Here is a 22,228-nt window from a genome sequence, read left to right on the forward strand (position 1 = left end):
CTGCCGCCAGAGCGCTCGAGAGCGCAGTGAGACAAAATGGCGACAGGAGACGAGAAAGCGTATGTCGTGCTTGAAATGCACTCACATCAGTCAGTCATAACAGTGCAACGACACTTCAGGACGAAGTTCAACAAAGATCCACCAACTGCTAACTCCATTCGGCGATGGTATGCGCAGTTTAAAGCTTCTGGATGCCTCTGTAAGGGGAAATCAACGGGTCGGCCTGCAGTGAGCGAAGAAACGGTTGAACGCGTGCGGGCAAGTTTCACGCGTAGCCCGCGGAAGTCGACGAATAAAGCAAGCAGGGAGCTAACCGCACCACAGCCGACGGTTTGGAAAATCTTACGGAAAAGGCTAAAGCAGAAGCCTTACCGTTTCGAACTCATTGATGGGGACATGCTGCGCCGAGTGTGGGAGGAACTTGATTACCGGCTTGATGTCTGCCGAATCACTAAAGGAGCACATATCGAACATTTGTGAAAGCCTAAAAAAACTTTTTGAGTTTTTGTATGTGTGTGCAAAGCATTGTGAAAATATCTCAAATAATAAAGTTATTATAGAGCTGTGAAATCGCTTCAATCATTTGTAATAACCCTCTATTATTTCGGCCTTTAGCCGACAAGATATTGTAATTTTACTTAAGTAAGGCCTTCAGCCGTTACTCTAAATCCTGGTGTTTTAAAAGCAATCATTTAAACTCGGGCACTCAGCCGTGAGTTGATCTTTGTTGTTTTAAAGAGAAAACTGTGCATTGGTTTGAGGAATAAAGTTGTGTGTGTTCTTGTATAACTAACGGTAATTGACCTTGACCCCTATCCACAACCTGATCCGCTCTGTCCTGCGAAACTAGATTTCAAGCACTGTTGTGGTTATGCCACGCACCCTGACTGCAAATTTGTGCGTCAGTCTGGTGATTCGAGCTTTTGTGCTACCATTCATGAACGGCATTCCAGGGGGTGTTCTCCAACAGGATAACGCTCGCTACCGTACCTCTATTGTAACCTGACATACTATACAGAGTGTCGACATGTTTCCCTGCCCTGCATGATCACCAGATCTATCTCCAATCGTGCATTTATGGGACATCATCGCACGACCTCCAGCATCATCCTCAACCAGCATTAATCGTCCCTGTATTGACATAGAGCACCTGTACAACACAATGCATCCACTTTTGCATGCTTCCATTCAACATTCTGGTGGCTACGCCGGTTATTAATGTACCAGCATTTCACATTTTCAGTGGCTTGTATCGCACGTACATTATCTTGTGGTTGTGGCCTTACGACGTTAACCACCCAAATATGTTACCTAGACAATGGTAATTCCGAAATTTCATTACTCTACGTTAAAATGTGGTGTTGCGATTTTTTTCGTCGGTGTATACGAAGAAAAAGGAAAGATTACAAAAACAGACACGTAGTTGGAAGGGAAGAGGAGGTGGTGGATGAAGAGATTCTAGGTCGTGCGTCATATGATGGACGATAGCACATACAGCAACATTAAGAAGGAATCAATGGATCGCAGGAAACGGAGACTCGAAGGACCTAGTGATATAGTAGAGAACTGATCACGAATGGGTCGTTGTGTGATAGAGAAGACGGCCACTTCCAGTCGGCCACGTTAGCCAGGTAGAGTACTCACTTGGTGACGTTGCCCTCCTTGTAGGAGGAGCGGTAGAAGCCGTGCAGCGCGTCGCCCAGTTTGCCCGTGTAGTTGAGGCCCAGCTGGTACCGGGAATCCCTCTTGAGGCGCTGCCCGCCGCCCACGTGGAACACGACGAACTGCCGGTCCGGGTCGAAGGACAGCCTCTCCACCGGCAGCTCAGTACCCGTTCCGTCTGTGAACATCAGTTTACAGAACGCTGAATGGTCAGCGTCGTACGCTGCGTACATTGTACTGTATTACAGTGACATGATAAAAGTCACGGGATAGAAATATGTACATAGACAAATGGCGGTAGTATCGCGTACACAAAGTATAAAAGCGCAGTGCATTGGAGAAACTCTCAATTGTACTCAGGTGATACATGTGAAAGACCTCCGACCCGTTTAAGGCCACACTATGGGGATTAATAGACTCTGAACGCGGAATGGTAGTTTGAGCTAGACGCATAGGACATGCCATTTTGGAAATCGTTACGGAATTCAATATTCCGAGATCCACAGTGTCAAGAATGTACCGAGAATTACAAATTTCAAGTATTACTTCTCACCATCGACAGCGCAATGGCCGACTGCCTTCACTTAACGACCACGAGCAGCGGCGTCTGCGCAGAGTTGTCAGTGTTAACAGGAAAACAACAACGTGTGGAATAATTGCAGAAATCAATGGGGGACACATGGCGAACTTATCCTTTAGCACAGTGTTATACCGGAATGAAGGTAGCCCCTGAGGGCCGGCAACCCATATAACACTGCAGAGGATGAGGTTGTCAATGCGCAAGGCGTACCCAAAAGCACCATGATAAACACCGGCTATTTACATACAAGATAATGGAAACAGACATTCCGAGCAGTACTTCCTGCAGAGGGAGCTCGAGCCACGGCCTGCAGGAAGTATTACTACGCCGAAATCTGATTGGCTGGAGACAGGTATTTAGAGGCTAGAACGAGGCCTGAAGTTCAATTCACGCCTGATACCAACCTCGTGTACTGCAACCGTCGACGATAACGTCTCGGAATTGGACTGTTACTAGTGTGTGAGTGTGTTACCACGAACGTTTGTGGAAAATAAGAAGTGAACTTCTGTTTGCCTCAATTAGGAGACTTTTTTCGTTATTGTTACGTTTCGTTGGTATGTTCAGTCATCAACCTTGTGCACTTACATCAATAAAAGTTGTGTCTGTGAAAAATTGCGAATTGTCAGTCACAACAGACTGTGCTCCGAAATTTGGCCAGCAGACGAACGGTGGGAGTACCTTTGTTAACAGCTCGACATCCCTGCAGCGCCTCTCCTGAGCTCATCACCATATCGGTTGGATCCTAGGCAACTGAAAAACCATGAACTGGTCAGATGAGTACTGATCTCAGCTGGTAATAGGTGATGGTAGGGTTCGAGTGTGACGCAGACCCCACGAAACCATGGGCTCGAGTTCTCAATAAGGCACCTGTAGCCTGGTGGTGGTTGCATAATGATGTGTGCTGGTTTTAAATGGAATGGACTGGGTGCTCTGGTCCAACTGTACCGATCGTTGACAGGAAACTGTCATGTTCGGCTCCTTGAAGACAGTTTGCTTTGATGGACTTCATGTTCCCAAACAACGGTCACCGGGCCACATCTGTCCGCCATTGGTTTGAAGAGCGTTCTGAACAGTTCGAGGAATTATTTGGCCACCAAGATCGCCCGACTTGAATCCTGTCGAACATTTATGAGACGTAATTGAGAAGTTAGTTGGTGCACAAAATCCTGCACCGGCAACGCTTTTGCACTTATGAACAGCTACAGAGGCAGCATGGTACAATATTTCTTCAGAGGACTTCCAACGACTTGTTGAGTCCACGCCACATCGACTTTCTGCACTCCACCCGACATAAAGGAGGTCCGACACAATATTAGGAGCTGTCTCATGACTTTCGTCAGTCAGTTACAATAGTATACTGGATGTCAAGCAGCTGTTATTTAACAACAAGGAGAACATTTACCAGGAGGATTTCCGTTCTTGCAACTTTGTTCGCTACAAAGATATGAACAACAGTACGTTTTTCTTATACGTCACCGTAGATTTTTTATTCGGTTATCTCGATAAACTTATCTACCATTCACGTATGGAAAGCATAACACAAAATGGACTTTGATCCTCTTGTACTATCACATAGTGCAGGTACCCGGGTAACGTAATTTGCTGTAGTTGACAGGAAACAAATGGATACACAAAAGAAATGCACACCAGCCATTTACTCAGCCGTCTTCAGTTGAAGGTTTGTGTGTGTACACTGCACACAAACGAAGAGAAACGTGGAAATGCTGCTCATCTAAGGAGCACAGTAATGCCTCAGAATTTTTCATGTGAAAATTTTTAAAGCTTTTTTAAATAAGACAAATGTTATTAAAATTCTACATCTTTGTTCCTCATGTCTACATACGTATTTCTCAACATAGTCACCCTGGCGAGGAACACTTTTCTCCCAACGAGAGACTAGTTTGTTGATACCGTCGTTGTAAAATGTTCGAGTTTGTTGACGGAGCCATACCTCGCCTCTGCTTACACTGCTCTGTCACTATCAAAATGAAGTCTTTACCACAGGGGACTGTAGGACTTATAAACGCTATGTTGGCTACAGTAGAGGTAGTCCTAGATTAAAAACTGTATCATCTTTGCTTTTTTTTATCGTGGCTGAAAGTAGGCGAAATGCTACTCAGGCAGAATAACTCCACAGAGAGCGATATCCTGGCAAGAATCCACCTGATATTTCCTCGTCTTGTTGTGACACCTCGAGAAAAAAGAAGACAACACTATCGTTGTTGACATCGCACAGAAGAAGCTGCAAAAGTTATTGTTTTCGCATCTGCAGCAGTGAATCCACACGTGAGCACACGGCAGCTTAGATTCCTAAAACCAATGAACATCGCATTCTAGCACGTCACTACTTCCATCCTTATCAAGCAAATATCCACCAAGAATTGTATGAGAATGATTTCCAGAATAGAGTTCTTCACTGGCCACACCAGGAAATCTCCGCCTCCTAGAACGTCTTCTCCGATATTCTTTTTATCTATGAACGTCCCTTCAGGACAGGCAAATATAAAGAACATCCGTTACTGGTGCAGCAAAAACCTACAAGGGGTAGCAGGAGGAACATCAGCGTCAATGGAGCGTTAATGTCTATTGTATGATGCTTGGTACTACCACTGTTGGGCCTTATTTCATCACTGGTAACCTAAACGACAGCCAGTATGAGAACTCTGTCACACGAATTCTTCGTCACCTTCTGGATGAAAAGCCACTAAGAACCAGAATGTTTATATGGTACTAACAAGATAGCTGTCCACCACATTATGTCTTGCGTGCGCTTTGTGTTCTGTAGCGAAGATATCTTGCCAGAAGAATTGATCGCTGAGGAATAGCGGCTAGGCCTGTTCGGTCTCCTTCGGACTTAAATACTCGGGACTTTTTTCTTTGGGAATGCATAAAAGACACTGTCCGTCACAGAAATCTAACAACTCCAGAGAACATCGCAGGAAGGTATCGTGTTTACGTGTAATTCACATCGGGAGACAACAATGCAAGCGGCGATGAATTATTTTATCGAACGCATGGAGCAGTGCACCGCAGTTCGAGCACCTTTGAATCTTCTGTCCATTTTTGTGCCCTACAATGGATCGTAGCACTAAAAATCCTGTTAAAGAACTCCATTTTCTGCTTATTAAGTTGACTGTCATATTTATGTGGTTGATACCTCTCTTGTAGCTAAACAACACTCTTTTGTTACATTTTTTTCTGATTCTGGTCAGAAAGTTGTTTTGTGTGATCAAGATAAACGGGACACTCTGTATACATGGAGGGGACCGCCAGCACACGTTAGTGTAATGAAAATCGATCCAGAAGAGCCCCATTAGAAATATCCACCACTAGTATTTGGCTGCCAAGACCTTTTCGTAGGTTAAATCCAAAGGCCCCTTGTTACTGTCTTGTGTTACACAAGGAGGTGGTTCGACGATAGGATGGTGAGTGTAGAGTACCGGCCTCCCTGGCGTTGCTGATATCGTTTCCGTTCCCTCCTTTCCTTTCAAATCTTACCCATCATTATCACCGCAAACCCAACAAAATACATTACAAGCATTGCCCACAGACAATCACACACGACTGATGCATACTTGAGACTGTATGCTACGGAAAGAACAAGAATGGTAACTCTATCTCCCACCTAGACGCAGGAAAATAGTTTATGCGGTTCGAACTATATATTTATTTATTATCCTGACGTCTAGGGCCATCAGGTCTCCCTTACATCTAACCAGGTACTTCACATATTTTGCATTAAAGTTGTTGTTGTACAACATTATAAAACATTTTTTAATTAATGCAGTCTACAAAAACAAATATATATATATTATTTGCACAGCTAGTTTCAGACATTGCCCATTTTCAAGTGCATCTATAGTAACAGGTGTGGACACATCGTTGTCAGAGAGTCGTCAACGATCATCTTATAAAATATTAGGTGCATGACATGCAAAGTTCTTTCGAGAACGATAACATTACAACCTTATTAAAATGCCACATATATCACGAGCAGCAGGGAAACGAACCACGTAATGTTTACTACGTATCTCGCAATGTGAACCTATTCAAATGACTGTCACATAAAGTAAAGTGCAAATAAAGTAATTTAAAACATAGCCTGGTGAATCACGTCATTTAAAAAAATACCGTTTATAATAGTTCATGGGATGTACACGAATAATGACAAATAACACGCAGGCAGATTCAAATTATAAGGGCTAACAGCAATGGATGTAAGTGGAAGAGTGGAAAAGGGAGAGTAAGAGGAACGTGATAAAATACAGCGATAAAATACAATTAATGAAATTAGGGGAAAAAAGTGACGTGACTGATTGGGAAATTTGGAGAGAACAATGCATAAATGGAATATGATAGGAGATTTCGCTTTAATGTTTGATAGAGCGAAAATGGACGTACGCAGTAATTTTTGTGCAGACGTTATGAGGCTGACAGGAGGAAATGCTTGCTCCTAAAAGTAAAAGAACATTTAATTTATGTAGAGTCCAGAGGCAGCTTGTTCCGAGAAGAACAGCAACAACAGAGAAGGTGTTCGCAAATGTTTTTGTTTTACGGATGGGCAAAGCTAGGGTACTAGATAAGCGAGACTTTTTATTTCAATTAGATAAGATGACAGGTACTGAAACCCTGACGTGAGGTACTGGGGCGTATGTATACTAAGGAGCCGATGAAGTAATCAAAGCGTATCGTAGTAATGTAACTTGTCTGGTAGTAACCAAGCCAATTGGAAGAAAGAAGCGCTGGCGTGCTCAAATAGACGGGTGCTGCAGATGTAAAACACACGAGCAATCGTGGCTAGTTCTAACCGTCTAGTCTTCTCGCTACTTGTGTCCTATCTGATTCTTCGCAATAGTGGAGGTTCAGTAAAACGAGTTTACCTTCCGCATCCTGTGGAAATATATTCCGGAACTTTTAAGGGTATAGAGGCAGTCGGACATCTCCCAGAATGTGGAGACAGTATATTTCTGCCCTCATGAGATGCTCTTCCAATGTTACATTCAAGTTATTGACTGTTTTAGAGAAGGTACCGGAATACCATCGACAAGAATGTGAGGACATGGTCCGAGAAACTTAGAACTCGTTAATTTCTGATGGGATAACTAAAATTACTGGAACTCCTTCGCATTTAGTTTAAGTCCCACGTTTTTCGCCCATCTCACCACTGATGGCTTATCATCATTCGTCTGGACGATCGCAGTATTGTCTTTAGTACTGCCACTTAGGTAAAGCTGATAGTAGCATATAAACGATACTTGCAGGGGGGGGGGGGGGCAGAACCGACGAGGTGCTGAATGCTACGACCATTCCAAGTGATCACTGTAGGCTGTCAAGTTTTTTTATACAGATGAACTTCATTGAGTCATCTATTACATCACTGGCCAGCTTCGGTCAGTGGCCATTTTAAAATACTATTGCGTCGGTGAAATCAGAATCATATTAAAAAGCCATTTAGTGCAACGTGGAACTGTTTTTATGTGTGTCACTCATATGACGCTCATTTCAGCGACTGCATCTGGAACTGGTCATAGGCCTAAACAGGCCAGTAATGTAAATTTCAGCTGTATAAAGTACTGACAGCGTGCGGTGGACTGTTAAAACGGTTTTAGCATTCAGAAGTTACGTCAAGGATGTGGACTCATAAATGAAGACACAACGAGGTATCATTTCACGTATAAGGGCGAACAATAGTGGGATCAATATTGACCCTGTGACGTTTCTGAGAGAAAATGCCTCCGGGTCGACTTTTCGTTCACGTAGACAATACGTTGCTGTACGATTTTCAAGTAGTTTTCAGACCACTTCAGCATTATCTGAAAATTTTAGCTGTCGCATTTTTCTAAGCAGTATGTCAAATTTGGCATTATTAACTAAGTGGATAGTTAAGTAGTATGGTGACTATTGCGGGCTATAGGTCATTACTGCGTTGGTGTTGACTAATGATGAAGAAAAAAAGAAATCATTCGTTTATCAGCCGATACCTGAAAAAATATTTTGATTTTTGCTTTTCCGATACTCAGTCTGCGGAGAACATAGACAAGATAGGAAACGTGAAAGAACGAGCTTAATTAAGCTCTGGGTGATAGCTGCACAGGTATGGGAATCGCCAGCTGTACTTACTCTCGACTGCTGAGAGTTGCGTCAGGCGGACGGAAGTCTCGTCGATTAGGAGCTCCTCCGAGTGCAGGGTCACGTTATCGGCGTCCTCCATGCATTCCATCAGGACGACCACGCTGCCGTGGAACGTGAAGTTGCCCACTGGATCAGCAGCCCTGCAGGGTAAGAGACGGAATGTCAGTAAAGTATGTCAGTACATAAGAACATTCTGGCCGAGCACAGATCAAAAACAGCCTAGACTGCCTACAGGCAAAGGAAAAATTCTCTTCTGTACTAAGTGATATTCACAATCACAGCACCAGAGCGCTTACCCAGAGTCCAGCTCTCCTTCATCTGCAAATGAATTCGACTTAAACCTCAATAATGTATTCTTGTTCTATATCTTGATGTACAGCAATCAGTTCATTAAATTATTCATCTCGAAGGAATTATCCGGATGGAAAGGAAATCGGTAGGTGTGACGTACATGGAAAGACAAACAAACGATTAGAGTTTCAGAAAAATTGGATCGTATATTCAAGAGAGAGTTTCGCAAGTTGAGCAAGTCGAGAAAAAGTTGGTCCACCTCTGCCCCTGTAAGCAGTTATTTGGCTTGGCACTGACATATTGGTTGGATGTCCTCCTGAGGGATATCGTGCTGCCAAATTCTACCCAATTGGCGCATTAGATCGTCAAAATACCTAGATGATTGCAGGGCTCTGCCCATAATGCTCCAGACGTGCCCAATTGTGGAGCGACCCGGTGATATTGCTGACCAAGGTAGAGCTTGGCAAGAGCGAAAAGCAGAAGAAACTCTCGCCGTGTGCGGAAGGGCATAGTCTTTTTAAAATGTAAGCCTAGGAAGGCTTCTCATGAAGGACAACATAACGGGGAGCAGAATACTGTCAACATACCGCCCTACCGTAACGGTACCACGGATGGCAACCACAGGGGTCCTGCTCAGAAGTGAAATAGCACTGCAGACTCTTCCTGGTTTTCGGGCCGTATGGCAGGTGACAGTGAAGTTGGAATCCCTCGCTGCCTGAGACGTCTCTAAACATTTCGTCGCTGGTCATCACGGCCTGGAACGTCACTAAATGGAGTAGAATTGCCTTCAGTGATGGCTCCCACTTCTAATGAGCCTCAATGATCAGCGAGGACGTGTCTGTAGTCGTCCCGCACACTAGTGAGATACTAGCCTGCCATTCGCCATGTAGCCTGACAACCAAGAGTGATGGTCTGGAGTGCCATTTCTTTTCATAGCAGGACCCCTTTGGCGGTCATCCATGGAACTCTTACACTACAGTGGTACGACGACAATATCTACGTCCTGTTTTGTTGCCCTTCATGGCAAGCCATCCTGGGCTTACATTTATGCAAAATAATGCCCACCCGCACACTGTGAGAGTTTCTATTACTTGTCATCGTGCTTTCGAAACCCTACCTTGGCTAGAAAGGTCACCAAATCTCTCCCGAACTGATAATGTTTGGAGCATAATTGGCAGGGCCCTCCAATCATCTAGATATTTTGACGTCCTGATGTGCCAATTGGAAAGAATTTGGCACTATATCCCTCAGGAGAACATCCAACAACTCTATCAATCAATGCAAAGCCGAATAACTGCTTTCACAAGAGTCAGAGGTGGAAAAATGCGTTATTGACTAGCTCAATTTCTGAAATTATAATCAGTTGTTTGTCCGTATATGTACGTCACATCTACTCTTCTCGTCCCATTCGGGTAATTTCTTCCTATTGCGCGTCTTTCTAAAGCGTGTAGAACGCGAAATATTTACAAATGTTACTCAGGCAACAACAAAAACTGGATAAAATGGAAATTGCTTAAAGGGGTCTCTAGTGTGCATTCGTGCATGCGGTTCTAAAATCTGTCATTAGAGGGAAGTACCGGCCAATAATTAGTTCACCATACTGCAGATACAACAGTCTTTCCCAGTACGCTTCAGCATAGCTATTTACGACTGTGATTATGAAGGAATCGAAAAAGCAAAGTGTGTAGCAATCGCCCTTCGAGATGTAAGGGGAAGGGTAGTCTTTCCATAAAGTGGTGGTTCGGTAATAAAATTACAGAGGAATTTACGACGAGGTAGAAACATCAGAAATTGTAACTGTTTAGATTACGAGGAACTTCCAGGAGTAGGTTACACATGTCGTCCCACGCTAAGACCATCAGTACTCAACAGCACTGATGCTTTGTCAGAAGAGAGAAAATGTTTCGGGTTTCCTGCAGAGACAGTTCTGCTGTGATACGGTTAATAGGTGTATCACATTGTGGGAGCGTAGTCAAAAAAATGGTTCAAATGACTCTGAACACTATGGAACTTAACAGCTGAGGTCATCAGTCCCCTAGAACTTAGAACTACTTAAACATAACTAACCTAAGGACATCACACACATCCAAGCCTGAGGCAGAATTCGAACCTGCGACCGTAGCAGTCTTGCGGTTCCAGACTGTAGCGCCTAGAACCGCTCGGCCACACATGCTGGCAGGGAACGTAGTCCAGAGTTGAAGTACGCGGGACAGTACGGTTATAGTGTGGAGAAAGTCTAAATTGCGTACAGATTCACAGAGAAATTCTGGCGATATGTGGACCAAATGCCATCCAATCGTCGTCAAATGGTACCAAAAATTTGACCAAGATTTCTTGAGTGATTCTGATAAGGAAGAAATTCAAATACATGTCAACTGAAGAGACGCTGAGGCGTGAACTGCATGGATTTAGTTCTTAGTAATATTCAGCATGCGTCCTATTTTGTTGGCCAAGTCATAAACCTACTGTAGATGGTTATTAATGGAATATATAGCTGGGGTTAGATTTTCTGCAGTGTCCCTCACATGTAACTGAAATTCACCCTCATACATATGGTAGTTGGAGGTTAAGTGTGAGGGAAACATTTGCATCTAGGAAAATGACAGTGGCCCAAAAACCAATCCTTGAGGGACATCAGATGTTATGTCCCTCCATTTCATCTTCTGTGATTCTTTTAAGATACAATGTTCGTATCCTATAAGACATGATGAAAAGGTTTTCTGAGGCACAGCGCAGGATGCAATGTTTTGGCTTTTGAAAGTAGTAGATAGCAATCAAGACTGTGGAACGGTTTGTTGATATGGAGAAGGTTCCGTACAACATCCTGTTGTCAATGTCTAGTTAACATCATACCGTGTTTAATTAACTGATACTACACTATACATTCTAGCGTGTCCTTTGACTCACGAGGAAGAGGGTCTACAGTCAAAGGGGCTACGTCTTAAAATTTCGAGAGAGTACGTTTCCAACCTTGTCATAAAACATTGAACATTACACGTAATGATCGGGACGGAGCAGTTAAAGAAGTTCAGGCTTACACAGAGACCTACCGAATGTGGTTGTTAGCAGTGAACAAAAAGAAGGTAAAATGTTACTAGTGCCCTCACCACACTTCATCACACGTTGTACAAAGGGTTTAGAAATTCAAAAGTGGATGTTGAATTTGGGGCGTTATAATCAATACGGTCAACACATCGTGCAGCAAATGAGCTGTTCGGAAAGGGCATGCACTTTACTCGGAAATAGCACACACACACACACACACACACACACACACACACACAAACACACACACATACAAACGCGCAACGGCCACACGTAATGTGAGCCTCACATAACCGCTGTACCTGTCATTTCCGACGGTCAGAAAGAGCCACAGGTTGGTGTTGATATCCACTGCAGTGCATCCGGGTTTATCCCGAGGGAAGGCAAGATCGACCAGCGCTTGGTGTATCCTTACACATTCTCTCTCTCTCTCTCGCTCTCCCCATCCCCTCTCATTCTCTTTCTATTACCCTCTGTTTCTCTCTCTCTCCCTCTCTCTCTCTCTCTCTCTCTCTCTCTCTCACACACACACACACACACACAAATACATACATGGTGCACTAGTGGGTTGGGAGAATAAACCGCGCCTAGAACCTGCAATTTGATACGTTACAGTGGACAGTATAGTAGTTTGGAGACATCGCTGGACTGGCCGAACTTTCCAAGTTTACAGAGTTCTTTTCTTTTTTTCACGTATTTTACAATATTTTTCAAAGAGATCCATTCCATCTGATGTGGTCGAGTGCCAGAGCTCTTTGTATTCGCCGTAAATTGTATGTGAATCTGTTGTATCGTTCGTAAGGTAGTCTCCCGCATGGAAACTGACACTAGAATAGGTAGTGTTTACTATGGACCTACTTAGATGACCCAGATTCTTCTTCCTTTAGACTAAGAATTAAACAAGTACCGGTGACTAGGGAGGGAGTAACCATATTTGCTCAACTTTCATCTTCTTCCTCTTCTTTCTCAGAGTTTGTTCCCCATCACAGCGGGGTCCGCCTTACTGGCTGTCTCCTCTTAGAGGGATATTGTGGTAGAACAGTGTAGAGATTTGCTATCTGGATTTCTCTATGGAGGGTATCTGATTTCTCTTTGTATCATTAAAATGACTAATATTCTTCCTTCTATCGCAGATTATAACATGTATAACATGTTATTCTTAGGCATCTTTTAATAGTTTTGTGTATTTCTCTGTAAAGTGTCTGGTACTGCTGGAAAAGCAGTAAATGAAATAATTTTTCAGTTTCATGAGATATTTTACGTACCTTATGGTCCTGCAGGATGGTCCAAATTGAAACGCGGCAATAAATGATAATAAAACAAAATAACTCAGCCTGAGTTTCATGTGAGGTTATCTTGCGCGCTCGCAAGTGGCTCCCTCGCGACAGATGTTGAGGTCGAGTAGGGACACAGCATCGAACGAAAAGTATCGATATCTTACTCATGAATGAAGGCCATAACTTTAACAAAAAAAAAAAAAAGAAAAAAGAAGCTCCTAAGACCCAGTTTTATAAAGGTGTTTAAACTGAATTCTTCCGACTAATCAAGTTTATACTGGCTGATTGCTTTGCTAAGACAAGATTTTCTGAAACGGTTTTCTAATATCATGTTTTGGTTTTTATCATCAAAAAACCTATTTTTTTAATTATACCCTTCTTACTTACATCTTGTCATGTCCTTGCACTACCCGAAAAATACGTGAAGCAACCAGAAGGGCCATTCATCGGCAATACATGCTTCTCGCTCACGGCAGCAACCTGAACGTAGCCGCTTGTATGTGTGGCGTTAATCGCAGACTACGAATGGGACGCCAGTTTCCTAGACGGTTATTGTTAGTCTCCCACCAATTGTGTAGGATGACATAGAATTAACTGTACCTCGATGGTAATCGCAGTTGTGAAGGGGTTACGATGCGCTTGGTGCACGATATGGCCGATCAGATGTGGTCGATTAGGACCTTGATGACGAGTACCCATACGCCCAGGTCCCCATGCAGTCCAAAGCCCCACAAATCTGGACATTGCACGATTCGACCAAGAGGCCAAATGAAGATCCACAAAGAGGGGCCTTTGAAACTCTGTTGCTGACAATGCTGTTTCGTAGGCGAATGCAACACGTCTGTGTCATTCACAGCGATCACTCAATATCTGACGCTCTTCGCGCCCTTTATATAACCTAACACACCTGGTACTTGTAATAACATTCAATATGAACAACAGTAGTGCACTCTGTTGGCCGTTGTACGTGTCACAGAGTACTGCAACTCCAAATATTCACATATCCGACGACAGTGTGTACGCGTACGAAGTTACATTGCCGTACGACCATATCTTTGGGTGATTTACTTTTTTGTCATGCAGTGTATGTAACACACTGTTCAGTCGACATGACGTCGCGCAGGGTATCTACGTCTATTACATAAACTCTGCGCACATCTTTTAGCACTGCAGTATTAGATCTCTAAAATCAACAAACCCATTGTTAAAATTTATTTTTAGGAAGCATTTCTGTAGTATCCTGTTATTAGTACATCATATAAAACGCCTTAACACTTGATATCGTACCACACAGTTACATTCTTGTCATGTGCGTACCAATGTCAAGAATGTAATTATGTGACGCAACGCTATGTATTAAGCCTCTATATTTTATATGATCCACTGATGATGGGCTAAGGCCGAAACGCGTCACAAAATAAAAATTGCTAACGAGAAGTGATTTGTTGATTTCAGTGACCCAATAAAGCACATGCTCAAAACTCTATTCACTCTTACATCTTGTTAAGTTACTAATTATGTCTTTCTGTCTGTTGGTGTGTTTCCTTAAACGCTTTTTCAAGTTTGAAGTATTTCCAATAGACTTCGAGTTTTTCAAACAGATTTGATTTCGCACCTCACTTCATTTTTACAGATCCCGGCGGAGGTTCGAGTCCTCCCTCGGGCATGGGTGTGTGTGTGTTTGTCCTTAGGATAATTTAGGTTAAGTAGTGTGTAAGCTTAGGGACTGATGACCTTAGCAGTTAAGTCCCATAAGATTTCACACACATTTCAACCTTTTTTTTTTCTACAGTTAATCAGAATACTACCAAGTTTCGGTTTTGTTTGCTTCTATTATCTTTGCTGATTCAGTAACCCGCGAATTTAAACTGTTTTAAACAACAATACAAAAAGAGGCAAATGAATCTACGCGTGGAAAAAATGGATTCCAAATGAACGAACTACAAACGTAACATTGCCAAAATTAGCGAAATACCGCAGATACTTTCGTACTATTACGCTGTCGCCCACAAGTACACAGCTCGTTCAATTGTTGGCCTGCTGGCGCTTGCGCGTTTAATTGTAAAAAATGTAACTTAGTCACTGGACCAAAGTTTTGGGTAAATAATAAATATCTAATAAATCATTAGTACGATCTCTCAATGCGATACTCACTATAAAGTACTTACATGAGTAAAGGTATCAGTTGAAAAGCATAAATTAAAAAGTTTGGGGATCGATGCAAAGCACTCAATATCTAGTTTCTGTGTTAAGTCCTGGTTTACCAATCCATACCGTGCGTATCTGCATCCGTCGCTGTCATTCATAATGTTCTTTACAAATTCACTTTCAATTCGGCGCTTAGATGGAAGTAACTTTAATAAACTTGATACGCATCTACTTGTATTTTCACTCCTTTCTACGACTATGCTGTACTCTGCCATGGTAGACTAACTCGATACTTCACCGGAGACAAATGCTTCCTACACACGATGAGCGTTCAATAAGTAATGCAACACATTTTTTCCCGCCCAATCTAGGTTGAAAAAAAGGGGGAATTCGCTTTGGGGCATCGTGGAATTTGCACCTGGCGATGAACAAAAGCACTGTGAGTCGTTGGGCGAGGCGTCTGTTATCATCGCAGAAAGGATGCGCAAACATCCCATTTCTCGCTGCTGGCCGGCTGCACAGCTCCGACTATTGCAGTGTTGGAACGTGCGAACAGTCTCACTCGAGGTTATCGACGGATCAGTCAAACACCTCGATGCACAACTGGACGTCTCTGTTGGTAGTACTGACACACTGGTGCACCAGTTAGGGTAGTCAAGGTTGTCTGCCCGCTGGGTTTCTCGCCGCCTAAAAGAAGACCATAGAGAACAGCGAAATTGCTTGTGCGTTACGAGGTTGATTGTCACAATTTTTTGTCGGACTTCGTCACAAGCGATGAAACTTGGATTTATCGCTTCGAACCGAAAACAAAAGGAGAATCCATAGAGTGGCGCCACACCACTTCTCCTCCGAAGAAAAGGTATTCAAAACCACACCCTCAGCCGGTGTCTGGGTTATTCTGGTGCAACGATCAACTTGGAAGTTTATTGTGCTACCCTCAGGAAATTGAAGGAACGACTTCAGCGTGTTCGTCGCCACAAAAATGCAAACGAACTTCTCCTTCTCCATGACAACGCATGACCTCACACAAGTCATTGTAACCGAGAGCAGCTCATAAAACTTCATTGCATGTTTCTTCTTCATCCACCCTAATGCCGATTCTCGCACCTTCCCACTTTCATCTGTTTGACCCAGTGAATGATGCATTCTGCTGGAAGCACTACGTGGATGGAATGTTTTCAGAAAAAAATGTGTTACTTATTGAAAGTGCCTCGCCCATGCTTATTCTAAAGGCTAATGCCTTATTGATGCAACTACACTCTTTTGTTATTTACTGTTCGTTTAAGTTCCATGTAATTGCCACATTCTAAAAAAATGGCTCTGAGCACTATGCGACTTAACTTCTGAGGTCATCAGTCGCCTAGAACTTAGAACTAATTAAACCTAACCAACCTAAGGACATCACACACATCCATGCCCGAGGCAGGAAACGAATCTGTGACCGGAGCGGTCGCTCGGCTCCAGACGCCACATTCTAAACTCTTCTCGATATAACCCAAATAATTCTTCCTAGGCCATCCTCTGGCCTCCCTCTTCAGGTTTTTCCTGTCTCTTTACCTTCAAGACTATTAAGGATGGAACCGTTGTGTCTGATGACATATCCAATATATTTTATTTTTCTCTTTTCCATTTCCTTTAATACTCTTCTTTCTTCATTGACTTCCATTAAGACAGATGTCTTTTTCTTTTCTTTTCGTCCAGTCCGCCCTCTTCATTTTTCACCATATCCAAAAAGGCGATTCCTATCCAATTAACCCTTCTGTAGATCTGTGTACACCATAGAAATGATTCTGCAAAAGATTTCCTGACATCTATATTCATACTGCTGCTGGTTCAAACTGTTATTGGTTAAAATGTTTTTCTCAATCATAAACGTCTTTTTGCCAATGCAGCCATATTCTTCACTTCCATGTTGCAAAAAATGTTAAAATGGCTCTGAGCACTATGGGACTCAACTGCTGTGGTCATAAGTCCCCTAGAACTTAGAACTACTTAAACCTAACTAACCTAAGGACAGCACTCAACACCCAGCCATCACGAGGCAGAGAAAATCCCTGACCCCGCCGGGAATCGAACCCGAGAACCCGGGCGTGGGAAGCGAGAACGCTACCGCACGACCACGAGATGCGGGCTTTCCATGTTGCACCTATTGTCCTCTGTTGTTATACTACCAAGAAAACAAAATAGTGTAACCTGATCAAAACTGACACATCAGTTTTTATATTGGTTTTGATTTCTTCCACATTTTTTCATATTACCATTACTTTCGTTCTTCGTTTGTTTGCTTTGCCGTAGTTTACTAATGTCTGATAAGACTTGCAGCATTCTGTTCACTTCTTTTCCGGAGTCTCCAACTATTATGACATCCTCAGCAAATCTGCTATAATTTATCAATTCGCCATTGACTTTTATTTCCTTTGTCTTATCCTTCATCATCTGAAAGAACATATTAAATAAATACGGACACAGTGTACATTATTGTCTAACTTCTTATCTAATACTGACCTCTTCTTCTACCTTAGTGATGTTTATTTTTTTTGCTTTGGTTCTGATATAGTCTATTAATCATTCTTCTATTCTTCAAATCCAGTCCAGTTTTCTTCATAATTCTAAAGATTAGCTTGAAAGGGTACAGTACCGCCCGACATGGAAAATAGGTACGAAATACTTCATCATTTTTGTCAGAACAACACATTTTTTGTGTAAAAATAACTCAATTTCAATTAATACAGCGAAGCCGGATACCAGTGTGGGAAAGAATGACAATTTATTTATTTAATTGATCACATGTGCACTCCCACAAAATAAATCCCTACATCCAGTTTGGTGAGATCAGTGAAATGAATGAATGTATGGTCGTCTGCTAACTGCAGATAGTGAATGTGGATATATGATCATCTTTGAGTCGATCCTTTGGTGGGACCAAAGAGATGAAAGGTACCAGAGCTTTGAGCGCCTGAAATGTGGTTGACCAACATGGTAGCAAGGTGCTTCCCCCACCTCGACAGAGATGGGAGACGACCTGGAGAACGGCCATGTTTCAGCACTCTGCCGCTGAATCTTGTGCTGTTAAGACCTGTTTTAGTTGTGCTCCGTAATGACGAAAGAGTGGAGACATGGTATGCATGTGGAATATTTAAGAGTAGTTTGAACCAATAATTTCTCTATCTCAGGAACTTTTGTGGGGAGAATTAAATGTCAGGCAGGTAACATTAATGGGATTGTAGTAATCTTCGGAAGTGACCAACGGTCACAATGAAACCACGTGTAGCAATAAGTTGAAATACTTCCGTGTGCTTAAGTTAAGCTGAATTACTAGCGTGTGTACAATAAGTTGAAATATTTAAGAAATAGCGTGTGTACCATAAGCTGAAATATTTAAGAAACGGCGTGTGCAGGACTTGAAATTAGAGACGAGTACTTCCACGTGGTGAGTACTGTGTGAGTCTCAATCTGTGTATGAGACATAGGATAAAGAGAAGTACTCGTCCATGGTATCAGTTGAGGACTCGCGTGTGTGCTTAATATTAAACTGCATGATATGATTCCGTGTGACGCTAGATTTAAACTCTGAGAGAGAATCAAGGTGAGTCGGCCGTCTATCCAGCAACGCCACTTGGCTTGCATTGCACAGGAAGACGTGCATTTATCTCCAGAGTTCACAGTAGGAAAGTAGAATTACAAAGTGGGGCAGTGTCGTGTGAAACTGGGATAAATATTGATTGAAGTGGGAAAGCTGAAAGTGATAATGTTGTAACCATTCTTTGTGTAGTATTTCATATTGTTGTGTGGTGTATGTCATGTAATTTGGGTATGTGTGGTTTGCATGGGGGAGTAGCAAGGTAGTTTCAAAAGATTTGTGGGTTATGCTTGTTCCTTCTGTACCGCTCGGTCTGGAGGAAAGTTTCGTGATGATTGTGAGAGTCGAAGTGTGAGGTATAATAAAAGATCCACCAGCCTATCCAGAAAGTGCACTGTAGAGTTAAATAAATTACGAGACCATAATGATTCACTAATGTAAAGCCATGCCCACTGGGCGGAATTTCTCATGTGTTATTGTTGTAGGTTGTAGAATTTGTGTGTTTAAAAAGATCGGTGGCCTTTTCCTTCGAATTGTATGTTATCATGACGTCCCGAATTTATAATGTGTGCGCCATCCATATTCAGTGCGGTGGCCACGTGTTGATGAAAGCCGTTAAATAATAGACAAAAAGAAAATGTGGTATTGCCAGTGTGTAGTGTACAGTCTGAGTTCTGTAATTCACTGATAGTCAGATATGCGTTTCCGTTGCGTAGTATTCATACAAAAGGATAATTTGTAACTAAATAGTAAGATACGAGAATTCATGTTACTCGATAAATTAAGGAAGAATCCACTCGCTTGGCAAACCACTCATCTTGCAGGCCTGACTGCTTGATGCCACAGTATGAGTAAGGTACGTGGGTGCCTCTTATAATTTCGACCCTGCCAGGATTTTGTGCCAGGATTCCGTTTTTGCCACGATAATTTTGTTACCAGGATATTTTTTCCAGGATATTTTGCTGTTAAGATTTTTTTATGGAATGTATTGTGATAGCGCTAAGAAGTAAAATTTTTTTTCTGTTTCCAATTTCTTTCTGGATTGGTGAGGATCTTTTATTTTTTTATGTAATTAATTGCTATATAGTCCAAGGCTGGAAGATCGTTGTATAATTTTTTTTGCGTAATGTCCGTAGTAACTAGGTCGCAGTCGAAAAGCGTAGCCACCATGGAGAATAGCGATTCTGGGGTGAACGTAGCAGTGCAGCAGGAAGTAGCTGTTGACCATGGGTTAATGAGCGAGAAAGACAAACACTCCGAAGGGGCTGTATTGTTCAGTGGACCGCTGCAAGGGGATCCTTTATGCGGCGGGCATTGTCCACAAACGCGGGCCTTTCCCGACGACGCGGGTAAGCAGGGACTAGGCCAGGTATGCAGTGAAAGTGCAGCTACCCTTAGCGAAGCTACGGTTTCACAGGCAAACGAGGTGAGCGCGTCGAAAGTAGCAAATGACAGTGTGCTACTGCAGTTTTTACAGAGGATGGATGAAAGATTAGAAGCTATGGATAGAGATAATAAGGAGAGAGATAGGGAGAATAAGGAAAGATTTGATAGAGATAATAAGGAGAGAGATAGGGAGAATAAGGAAAGAGATAGGGAGAGAGATAGGGAGAATAAGGAAAGATTTGAAGCAACTAAGGAAAAATTGGAGGCAATGGATAAGGGAAATAAAGAGGCAATGAGGAAGCTACACACAGTTATCGATGAGCGTCTGTCCGCAGTTAGTAATCGGATAGATGAGGGGGAGAAGAATCTGGGTGCGGTGAAGCAAGTTTGTGATGCCGTGAAAGAAAAAACCAATAATTTGGAGGTACGAATAAGTGCAATAGAGAGCGATATTACAGAACAGAGGGGCGTGTGGCCGGATGAGCGAATCAAAGAGATAGTGGAGGACTTACTTGCAGATAAAACAGGGGCATTAGACAGCGTGGAAGCTCAAGTCACACGGCAGGAAATGGCGCTAAATAAACACAGGGACGAAGTTGTGGTGGTAGTGACCAGAATGAATACGATTAGCGCAGATGTAGAAAAGATCAGTATGAGAGGCGAAACGGGCTCTGACAGTACGCAGCGAGAGGTTTATGCCGACCAGGAGGAGATACAATCACTATTACAGTTTAAAGAGGCACAATTAGAAACAAATAGGAAACATAGGGAAGAACTAGCACAGTTGCAATTAGCGTGCAGAAGCGAAGGTGAAACACCACCAGGTAGATTGCAGAGGGAGAGTGAGATAAATTCAAAAAACGAAAATAGGCAGAAAGAGGAAGACGAACTCAGAGAGTTAGAAGAACGGTTGAGCCGGATAAAACAGGTGGCAAACCCAACTGGGTATAGTCCAAGGTCGGAAAACATAAATGCGGAAGAAGAATGTAGGAGGCACTTCGTGTCGGTACAAACGTACACTTGTTTTCCGGATCCTGATAATTACCAACATCCATGCCTGTGGCTGTCTCAATTTCAAGATTCATTACCTTTATCGTGGGGACCGCTCCTCAAAATGAAGTTTGTGTGTAACCATTTGAGGGACGAGGCTAGAGCGAAAATGCAGGAAGTTATTAAAGACTGTAGTAGCTACAAGATGTTTTGTGACAAGTTTTTAAATGAATTCTGGTCGAAAAGTAAGCAGGACCAGGTTAAGCAAAGCATATTGATGATGCCAAATTGTAACGAAGGTGGTATAAGAGATCCAGTGTCGTGCTATCAGGAAATGCTGAGACGAAACAGGTATTTGGATGTGCCATACGAAACTGGGGAGCTCATTAGGATCTGTATAACGAAGTTGCCAGTGAGATTGCGCAGAGATATAGTGATAGCAGGCAGAGGCTTGAACGATTCTGCGTCATTTCAGCACTTCTTACAGGAACTGGGTAATGAGAGCAACATTGTGAACGGCGACATGACTCATAGGTCAGACAGAGTTGAGGATAGGAACGGTAGAAACTATCAGAATGACAGGAGAGCATGGAATCAGAGGAATGACGGAAATGGAAGATGGCGAGGAAATAGGGGGCAGAATTCATGGGGATATCGACCAGCAAACCGGGAAAATAGAAGATGGGACAGAGATGGGAGAAGAAGGGAAAATGAAAATGATGGGCGAAGAGAGGATAGGCAGTTATTGGGTTCACGACAGGACAATCATTGTCACAATGACGGAGGGACAAGAAGGTGACTACTTGACAGACGGGTACAAACCAGGACTATTAATGATGTAAATATTAGGTATATCGATTACGGAAAACTAAGGGAGAATCTGTTAGAGGAGGTAGGAGATGTGGGGAGTGAAGTCCACCCAATAATTAGCGTAGAAATAAATAATATAATCGTACCTTGTGTCATCGACACAGGCAGTGTAATGAGTGTTTTGAGGGAAGATGTGTTGAAGTGTTGTAGTCTTACAAAACCATGGCCAACGTTGCCATTGCAAAGGACAACAGTGAGAGGGGCAGTTACAGGAAAGGGAATTGAGGTGAAGTTACAAGCGCAGGTAGACTTCGTGTGCCAGGCGAA

General features: G+C 42.8%; 1 protein-coding gene across 1 annotated transcript in view; it reads right to left on the reverse strand.

The window, feature by feature from the left end:
- Positions 1-22,228, reverse strand: part of LOC126203398 (aminopeptidase N) — a 320,824-nt gene that overhangs the window by 282,322 nt on the left and 16,274 nt on the right. The window contains exons 2-3 of the mRNA XM_049937703.1: positions 8,363-8,514; positions 1,645-1,840 (exon numbers count right to left, since the gene is read on the reverse strand). Coding sequence (XP_049793660.1) covers positions 1,645-1,840; positions 8,363-8,462 — 296 coding nt within the window. The 5' untranslated portion in view covers positions 8,463-8,514. The remainder of the gene's footprint in view (positions 1-1,644; positions 1,841-8,362; positions 8,515-22,228) is intronic.

This window comes from Schistocerca nitens, chromosome 9 (assembly GCF_023898315.1).
Source record: "Schistocerca nitens isolate TAMUIC-IGC-003100 chromosome 9, iqSchNite1.1, whole genome shotgun sequence".
In the NCBI taxonomy this organism is placed as follows: domain Eukaryota; kingdom Metazoa; phylum Arthropoda; class Insecta; order Orthoptera; family Acrididae; genus Schistocerca; species Schistocerca nitens.